The 10412-nt window shown below is 36.5% G+C and overlaps 1 protein-coding gene across 2 annotated transcripts; it reads right to left on the reverse strand.

Moving 5' to 3' along the window:
- Window positions 1-2837: 2837 nt before the first annotated feature.
- Window positions 2838-9914, reverse strand: LOC110799515 (uncharacterized). Of its 2 annotated transcripts, none has more exons than XM_022004783.2 (9): window positions 8702-9914; window positions 8442-8615; window positions 7467-7508; window positions 7310-7390; window positions 7070-7180; window positions 5302-5403; window positions 5036-5216; window positions 4858-4942; window positions 2838-3239 (listed from the first exon to the last, which is right to left on the reverse strand). In XM_022004783.2, the coding sequence occupies exons 1-7, from the start codon at window positions 9821-9823 to the stop codon at window positions 5151-5153; spliced, it is 1698 nt and encodes a 565-aa protein (XP_021860475.1). In that variant the 5' UTR covers window positions 9824-9914; the 3' UTR covers window positions 2838-3239; window positions 4858-4942; window positions 5036-5150. The 2 variants fall into 2 exon arrangements, with proteins under 2 accessions (XP_021860475.1, XP_021860474.1); XM_022004782.2 differs by having other exon boundaries at window positions 4858-4929; window positions 8702-9913.
- Between the last annotated feature and the right edge of the window lie 498 nt (window positions 9915-10412).

Below are 10412 nucleotides of genomic sequence, written 5' to 3' on the forward strand. Positions count from 1 at the left end.
GCCTTGCTTGGCGGAGTCCGGCTTATTTCTCCCGCCGGCACTCTGATGGATCTCCCCCCTGAGAAAGAAGGGTCCATCTGCTGACCTCTTAACCGTAAGTCAGCAATGTTTGCCGTCTTTTTCGTCCTCGCCATCGTGTCCTGCATAAGACGCAATGGGAGGCCGGACTTAATGACGGGCTTAAAAAATGAGGGATATTGGTGCGGCGCAGATCAGACCACCATACCCTGAAGTTCCAACTATAACGGCTCAAGAACCTTAAAAACATCGACCCAAAAGAAAAAGAAAAACAGACGATGCCAAAATTGACGAATGACAAAGAATGCAAAGAATCACTGGCATACATGAGATTTTAGGCGAGAAGTTAGATAATACCTTAAAAAATGTCGGAGATAATGGCGTCAAAAGCAGGCGTCCCGGAAAGGAGACGAAGGGCTCGCGCGGTCTTTCCTTCGTCTTAGGAGATCGCTCGAATCAAAGAAGGCGTCAGAAATCTCTGTAAATTCTCTCTCTAGAAAGCACAGAGGTGAATTTTGGAAAGTGAAAAATCAAAAATTTTACCCCTCTCACATATATATAGGGAGGATAGAATGGGAAAAGTCGCCACGTGGCGCGCTCTCTTCGGTTCAAAGAACCTGATTAGAAGTTCAATGGTCAAGGAAGGGCATCATACAAACTATTTTACTCTAATACCCTCCTTGAGGGGAAAATGATGTGGGTAAAAATACCCCACCTACGTGGCTCCTTGTTCATATGACACGTGGCCCCTCCTAACTGGTCAGCCGCCTATTTGGCTGCCATCTAGGAGTTAGTGTAGGCTGATGAATGGTTGAGCCAAGTGTGCCAATTCCTTGTAAGGCCCATGGCCCATAGGGAATGTTATGATAGTGACACATGTCATTATCTGATAAACTAACCAATCATGAGAGATCACTCTAGGGTTTCCCCCCCAAAAGGGGAGACTATAAATATACCCAATTCCCTAGGAATTAATACAGAATTCTAGACAGAGAAGCACCCTACAATTTATAGTTAATGCTTTCAGTTCATTAATTACTTCTTCCTTAAAACCCGTGTCTTATTTAAGCATCGGAGGGAATATTCCTTCGGGAATATTTTTGTTTTGTAGGTACGCCGCCGACGTGGAATGGACTTGACACTACGTGGAACCTGATACCTCCTCGTCATCATCCAAAGGAAAAACTCCCACAACAATTGTAATATTCTATAATCTTATCTTTTTTTCATACATAGCAGTTTATACAAAAGGAGAGAAAAGAAAATATTAGTTAAAGTACATATGTTTTTTTTTAGAAAAGAGCTTCTTGGCGGGAAAATTTTACACCGACATGTGTCATTCTTGGTGTCTGTTTTAGTATACTGTAATAGATAGATAATGTGTAGTACTTCATCCAATTCAAAATAGTTGCAACACTTTGTTTTTTGCACTATTCACATAATCTACTTTTATTTTTATTTTGATGATCTATACTTTAGGAAAAACATATTCATGTGGGATCTTGTTAGATTCGTCTTAATGTATATTTTGTGAAATCAATTTTTTATAATTTTTATTTATCGGTAATTAAATATATTAATTGTTCAAGGTATGTATTGACAATCGTGAAAAGCAAAGTGTTGCAACTAAAAAGAATCGGAGGAAATACGAAGTATGTGTTTCGCATATATTTCTCCCTGCCCTTCCCTGCACTCACGGAAACTTTTGTGTAAGACCCCCTAACGGTTAGACTACTTTTTTGATACTAACTAAACTAGTGTAACACATAACTAAAAGTAATAAAATCATACTCCCTCCGTCCTAGATTAGTTGTTACACTTTCCTTTTTCGTCCGTCCCAGATTAGTTGTTACACTTCTAAACTAGGAATGACCCCACAATTATTATATTGTCTCTCTCTTCCCACTAAATCTTTTTTTGTCCCCGCACCCTCTCTCATTCAATTAAAAAAATACTCCACTAACTCCTATCACATCTATTTTTTCAATAAAATAACAATTGATAACCACACTACTACTTATCGCATTAAACTATGTGCCCATGAGAGTGTAACAACTATTCTGGGACGGATGGAGTAACTAATTGAATAACAAAAAAATTAAAGTATAAAGACAAATAGTTAAATTTATGAGTCGAATAGTTCATACTTTTGAACAAACTTATTATTAACTAAAACTCATAAAATCTTAACTACTCGATCTCATTGTTTAACTAATCAGTTTTATTGTTTAACTAATTGGTTCAGTGCTTAAAGTGCATAACTAATAGGTTCTAGTGCATAAAAGTGGTCTAACTGTTAGACTGTCTTTCCTAAAAATTTGTACTGCACTTAAGAACTGAGTTTGATCAATACTTCGTAGTTGTTAATTCAATACGCTTGATCTCTACTTATTCCGTAGTTCCTAGCATATGCGGAAATTTGCAAAGTTTAACTTTCACCATTGATTACTGTTAAATCTTACACGGTACGGAGTGATTGTTTTAATAGTTTTGTTTGTAAAGAGTAAACATAATTTATGAAAAGACCCACATTTCTCAGAAAAGTTAACAGTTTTAACAAATAATTAACGAAAAGTTACAGCAATTAACATGATAATGATAATGATAATGATAGTGATAATGCTATGATCGGTAGGTATTGTCGGTTTGATCATGTCAGCAGCAACTTAACAACTGACATTTCAAATTGTCCTTGCGCATGGCATGGCCCTATCTTCATGATGAGGATGTTTGACGTACTTAACTTGTATGTAAATGTCATAATCATGAACATTTTTATTAAAATAGAAAGAAAAATCAAAATTATTAAAAACGTCGGCTGAATTCTAAAAAAATAATTAAAATCGAATTATTACAAGGAACTTTTGTAACTTCATAATTACATACTATCATATCTCCCCACTGGGAATAGCACTTTTGAGGGACTAGCTTCAGCTTCATCTAGCATCCTTATGCCGGGTGCCGGCTATAGTCTACTATGGAGTACTCCATATGTGAGTCTGAGTCATCCTCCACGGACCGAGCAGTGGGGCCCGTTATCGCAACCACATACTTAGTGTCTGCACAACTTCAAGGTATAGAGTCTATTCAATTCTTCATAGCTATTATTACAATGCTTACTCATTCTTCAAGGCGACTGCAACACCAAGTGTTCGGTTAAACGTAGCAAATACACACAATCGACCCATAAGGAAGACGCCCTTAGTGTTTGTCTGAGTTAACTGCAAAGAATAATGGTATAGTTAGCTAACAGTTGGTTATGGACATCAAGCATGAGAACAGAACCAAACAACCAAATTAAGGAGAGTGGTCGATAAAACTAAGGGGTGAACTTAAACTATAAACTCTAAAGAAAAAACAGGGCAAAGCTAACTAACGTGCCTCAGTTGATGTACATGTGCCTTAGTGTCATATCCTTAACAAAGAACACTCTTTCAGCAACGTACTTTCAGGATATCAGCCTGTATATACATGGGTAAAACAAGCATGCAATTCTAGCACTATGTTTTTCATTTAATCTAAAATTTGTGCAGAAATATACAATAAGAAATTCACACAGACAATGAAAGCAGAACAGAACACTCCGCCAGCATGAGGAATATAACAAAGAGATAAAGGTTCATGGGAAATTTTACTCATGAAATTTACAGATATAACCAATAACAAAAGCTTCTAAAATTGAATAGTTGTATTATTCAATATCATTAACAGTGTGTTGGGGATAGCTATCATAGAAGAAAAGGTAGGGGAGGAGTGAGCTTGCAGTTTTCAACATTGGAAAGATTTGATAAGTTCAAAAGGGAAGGGAAATGGAATTTCTCCGATTCCCTTCCTTTCCTCAATGCCATATCCAAACAAGGAAACGAATCCCTCACTTTCTCTTCCCTCCCTCTCCTTCCGAATTCCTCTATCCAAACTCAGTTACCTGAAACCTGCAGGAATGTCGTTCTATAAGATCATAAAACAGTGAAAGGTACTAAGGTAGAGTATAGAGTTCCCGTAATCATGTAATGGGGTGGTCCTTAAAAAATTTCATTAGAAAAATCTCTTACTACCAAGAATTTTAAATTGTTTTTTTTTTAGTATAAAAAGTTGAAAGAGACTAAAATAGGACCGCGATCCACATACACCGTTCATTCTTAAAACAACAAAAAAATTGTAGCTTAACCTTTTCTTATGATTTGCAGATAGGAAAATTTAATATCCCCACCCTGAAAATGGGAATACCTTTTTGTTTGATTGATAATATATCTACATGTGTAGAATGTTTTATCATCTTCCATTCTTCCCTTTTAAGTTTACCTTTTTTATTTAGACTCTGACTAGTTTTACACAAATATAAAAGAATTATAGCAAAGAATTTCAGAAAACCATGTTATAACACCTAAAAGAAAAATTGGCTTTGGGTACACTTGCAAGTGCTGCTTCTAGGTTTCAAGTTACAAGAATTTGATTCCAGACCCAAACATCACACATCAAGCTCATGAAGCAAAAATTTCTGATCAATTAATCACAACAGTTAAAATGATCAATGCAAGACTAGCAGAGAAAATAAACCACACCCATATATTTGATTATTCTGCAAGAAATTAGATGATCAGAAACAAGTTTCTTCAGCATGACATACTAATTGATAATCAAATTGTGGGGACTCCTTTTCCAAATTTTCAAATTTAACATGAGCTTATAACCTTAGAATGACGTGACCAAAGCAAAACCCATATAGCTTCTTCTTGATAAGAGAACTGACAAGTGACAGCCTAGTTTTAACAATTCTCAAATCTCAATAAGCTGACACATGGTAAAAAGAACTAGGAAAGGGAAAGAAATGAAACTGACCAGTTTATAACCTTCATGGAACGGAAAAAAATCAATCTCTTAGTGCTCAACAGCTCATTCTGCTCAACCTGACTGATAAAATCCGCTAAAATATAAGCGTTTTAGTACTGTTTTTAGCAATGATAACATTTGTCAAGTTAGTTCAACAATCTTCTAATAAACATATCACACATCTTACCCAACTACTTGGTCGATTTCCATGTTTCCTCTCCTGAATAAGAAATATCCACGAATTGCACCGGTTTCCAAGTTCTCCCATGGTAACGAAAATTTCAACAGGAATTCGGCAAACATCATTGTCTTGCTGATGACTCTGAGCCGTCCATTTCAACTACAACCAATAACTTCTGATGAAAGACCTGAAGATAAAAAGACTTACAAAACTGTGATATTATATTTATTGTTGGTCATATCAAAATTTAAACACAAGGCAGTTAGTTATACCCCTTCAAAGAACTCGGCTTCTTTCCTGGTTTTTGTTTCAATGTCCTTGGCCAATGACTTTGAATCTAGAAGTATAGGTTGGTCCCCCTTCTTTACCAGAACCTACAAAGTACAAATATCAAATTTACCAGCTGAAAACAAGCAGTAAAATAAGGGTTACTGGGATGTTATCATGATCTTGCATGATGTGCCCAATGATGAAGAAAAACAAAAAACCAACAAATTTCTTTTTATTTTATAAATTATCAAAACACACATGCAGTAGGGCACTGAAGCAGATACAGAGAATTTTCTCATAAGAAAAAGAAAGTCCACAAAGTAATTTTTGCAGTAGTTGACTGACATTTACAACTTCTACATATACTCCCTCCATCTAGAATATACAGTCACATACTCCTTTTGGATATCCGTAGAAAGTTGTCACCTTTGCCTATTATAGCAATGGTTTCACTACTGAAAAAAATCAATGGGGAGAGGCGAGAATTAGTTCAACTATTACAAAGGGTCTTTAGAACAATTAAATCATACTCTAAAGGGTTTTTCTACGTTTTACCCTTATGGTTCTTCGATTTCTACATTGCACCCAAACATTTTAAATTTTACACATTGTACCCTGTAGTTGCAAAATTTAATCATTTTTATCCTAGCCGCCAACCCCAATGTTACCAAGTTCGATTGTATTTTTAAAAAATCAAGATTTCCTACATTAACGTATGGTTAACAACAAAAATAAGGTTGATTATAATATAGAAGAACCTTAGTTTGTTTAAAAAGTAACTTAATTTTAAACGTTGGATTAAGAACCAGGATAAAGTTGACTATATTTTACAAGTACAGGGTACATTGTGGAAGATTTCAAATGCATGGGGGGCACAACGTAGAAATCAAAGAAACACAAGGGTACAATGTAGAAAAATCCTACTCTAAAAGTGTAAACTACAAGAGATTTAGAGAATGTGACAGCTGATCCCAACAGAGATTTTAAATCATACAGTTTCTTTACCATAAAATGAGAATGTGACAACTGATCCCGACAGAGATTTAAATCATACAGTTTCTTCCATAACATGGAGACTGCAAGGATCCTCAGCATTTGTCCCTGATATGTACTTGATGAGTGAGGATACTCTCCATTTCCTAAAAGAAATGGATGTTCCATTTCTTAAATCAAATGTTGTGAATACATTAAGGGGGGAAATAGGAGGGGATTTTGGGGAACTCCTTTTCTAACTACCTTAGGTGTCATCTTAAGATATGAAATGGATGCAAAGACATGGAGAAGATCCTATCACGTACTTGATTCTAAGAACTTCATTTATTACTCTTGTTTCTTCTACATCAAGGCATCAAGCCATTATTTAATGTTGACCTAAACATAACCTCCCAGTTCTGAGTAAAGCACTCTGCCTTCCTGTAATGGACCAGCCTAACCAGGACCCACCCAGTCTGGTCTACAGAAGGTGCAGCAAACAGAGCAGGCACCACAACATTAAATGACTGTAATGAGCTCAGATGTATAAATAGAGGAGAGGAAGAAAGAGAGGCATTGAGAAGTTTGTTGGTGTTTAGGAGAGTAGTAACCTAAAGTTACTGACCTGAGATTTGTAGCCTAAAGCTACTACCTATTGTGACCTTTTGGCTTGAGTATTCCTTAATTAATCTATCTTCTTCTTCATTATTGTGTTCTTGTGTGCGTTTGTGGGTGAGTCGAGTCAGTTCTTTACACTTCCAAGTTCCAACAAACATAAACAAGGAGACATATACTTACCAGTACAAAACTTTCACTAGAATCATCAAATTTGATCTCTCCAAGCTTCAATATCTTGTGCTTCTGAATGATGACTGATAAACGTAAAATGGAGCAAAGAATTCCAAATTTCTGTATGTATCACCTCAAATTTAAGAGATGTTCACAAAAACAACAAGAAAGAACTATTAGTTTATTTATTACACTTTCACTTCATCTATTAAGTATGCAAAGTAAGTTCTTAAGAAGGCAATATGGTACCTCTCTTGGGAAACCTTGGAGAGAAGTATACTCAAAATTTGGGAACTTCTTCCTATGATGTCTGGCAAGTTGTGCTATCAACTGCATAATCACAAAGCAGTTATCACCAATAAACCCTAAAAGGACATTAATCAAAAGAAGTGTCATAAAAAAGTACCTGAATCTCCTCACTTGTGTAACCATCTAGTTGGCTGTGTTCCTGCCACAACAGACCACTGTAAGGGAACAAAGTTGCAAAAGCAAACAAAAAGTCCAATACCCAATACCAAAATTTGAAGCTAAATCCACAAATAAATCATTTGCACCACATAAGTTAACAGTGGCCAAGCCATGTCCTAACCTAATTAAGTTCCAATTAATGTCATGTACCCCATCCCTAACAATTCAGAGAATTTTTTCCATTTATTCACAAAGTTCAGAAAGAGCACCAATAGTCTCATTGTTGCCCAAAAAAATGTTGTACTCAAGTACTTTCCTGAAGGAAAACCAAACCTAAAGAATTGTCAACCACGCAAAAAGTGGAATTGTTCTTATCCTATGTCCAAAAGTGCAATCTAGTTCATAAGTGTAAAAGATACACCATTCAGAAGCCATACAAAGCAATCATTTCTTCCACATTGGGAGAACTGCCAAGTGTAGTGTCAATAGAGTGGGTTAAAAGGTGAGATGTGTTCTGAGCGCATCTAATCTGCAACCGTAGCGATAAGCTCTAAGCTAAAAGGCAAAGTAGAAGGGATTTTTAAACATCTTTAGAAATAAGACATGGTGATTTTTACACAGACTAGTTCACAAACTCCACTCATCCAAAACAAGTTGTCATATTATTTATATTGTCACTAATATATCCTTCGTAGTACAGCTAATCCTTTCCCTAAACTCTACTACTCAATTTAAGTGGGGATGTGTTAAGAAATCCAGTCACAGTCTAATTCTATTTTTGGAAGTGTAAACCGGGGATGTATCATGTTCCATGCACTAGGTTATTGTAAGGGCATTTACATTTCAGGTAAAAATCAGCTTAATTCCACAACAAATGTAGTCACTAATTCTTCCTTTTCATCAAAGATATTGGGGGGGGTGGGGGGGGTAAGTTATCTGTTAAGAAATTATGCTAAAATGCAAATATCCCTACCATGACAATACTATAGGAGTTTTTATGGTAGCCCTTTTTCCCAAGATAGAGACCAATATTGTGAAGCATACAAGCAGCTTCAAGATACTCAAAATCCTTTTCATCAAGGCATACATCATCAGTAAAATGATCTTCAAAAACCTTGGTGTACTTCCTCAAACCTTCAAATATATCCTACAAAAGATTATCCAGTGAATACTCATTGTTAGCAGTCTTAGCACTAACATATTAGATTCCAAATAGTCCTACACCAACAATACCTTCGCGATAGCAGAGCACTGAACACCATTTCTCATCCTATCATTTCCATTAAACCTCATGGAAAGTCTCATTATTGATTTCCATCTCACATTGGCGTTCAAATCAAACTCCGGGAATTCCCCAGAGACCATCTCAGCCACTACACCTTCTCCCAGCGCATACTTGGAAACCTGCATCTCACTAATCCCAAGCAACTCCATAATTTCTTCCAAAAGAACTGCACCCGCCACAATGAACTCCGACCTCCTACCAAAGAACTCGTCTCTCCTAACCTTTTCTCTCTCACTAAACTCAACCGTACACAATCTCTCCACAAGATCCCTCAACTCCTCCCTACTAAACCACCACAAATTCCTCCTACTGCCCTCCTCCAAAACCCTCATACCCCCTTTCTCCCTGTCATCACATCCATAACTGCACCATATCGCATTCTCAACAGCTCGAATCGTCCCAGATGATCCAACTGCAACCTCAAATCCCAAAATTTTCACTTTGTCAACCAACCCAGATCCTTCAATCAGCTCACGAACATAACCCCTAAGTCCAACCAAATCACTCTCCCCAAAATTTTGGGTCAGCGTCAAATGCCCTAATCTTAATGAATCAGCATAAACAACCTCCCCATGATCCCCTATCACAAATTCAGTAGACCCACCTCCAATATCTATAGTTAAAACCCTTTTATCATAAACATGCAAAAATTGAAGCACACCAAGGTAAATTAACCTAGCTTCTTCAACCCCAGACAGCACAGTTACATGGAAATCAAAACCCAGATTTTCTCTCACCTCATTTAGGAAGATGCTCCGGTTTCCGGCCTCCCTGATGGCTGAAGTTCCGACCATCCTGGTTCGAGTCACGTTGTGGGACCGTAAAATTTCTTGGAATTTCTTGAGGGATTCAATTGCCCGGAATTGGGAGTCCGGGGAAATTAACGGCGGTGATGATGGCGATGATGACGACGGAGATGAATTGCGGCCCAAAGCGACGGCGTCTGAGTGGTTGTGGATGGTGGTAAACTTGGCGGAGGAGGGTTCAAGATGGATGATTAAGAGTTTGAAGGTGTTTGTGCCCATGTCAACTGAGGCAAAGAGGTTTTGGGATTCAAGTGGAATCACCATTTTTACGAGTTTTCCTTGATTTGGAGGCTTTGATTTTTTGAATTTCTGTTTAGCGGTTTGGGCAACGCGCGGACGGTGCAGGGGCCTGCACGTAGATCTACGTGCACCTGCACCAAAACGCAAAAACATTAAAAGAAAACGAAAAAGAACATAACAAACTAAACAGAAAGAATATAATAAAGTAAACGAAAAGAACATTAACTAAAACCTGAAAAGAACACTAATGCTAAAAAACTAAAGAAAATATACAAAAATGAAAATAACATATTCTCTCTCCTGATAAACTATAAAAAGAACAATTATTTTTCAAAAAGAACATCGTGTGAAAAATACAACAGAAAAACAAAAAAAAAATATTATCGATAATGTTATTAAATATTAAAAAACATAAATAAGTTAAAAAGAACACAAAATAATTAAAAAAAGAACAACAACTTTTTTACAAAACAGAAGAAAAAAGAATTAAACACATGGAAAAGAACAACATTTTCTTTTTCCTTATCAAACAAAAGAACAGAATGAAAGGGACGAAAAGAACAACAAATCTATGTTCTTTTATTAGTTGTATTTGTTCTTTTCAAACCACTTA

Source organism: Spinacia oleracea, chromosome 4, assembly GCF_020520425.1.
Source record: "Spinacia oleracea cultivar Varoflay chromosome 4, BTI_SOV_V1, whole genome shotgun sequence".
NCBI lineage: Eukaryota > Viridiplantae > Streptophyta > Magnoliopsida > Caryophyllales > Amaranthaceae > Spinacia > Spinacia oleracea.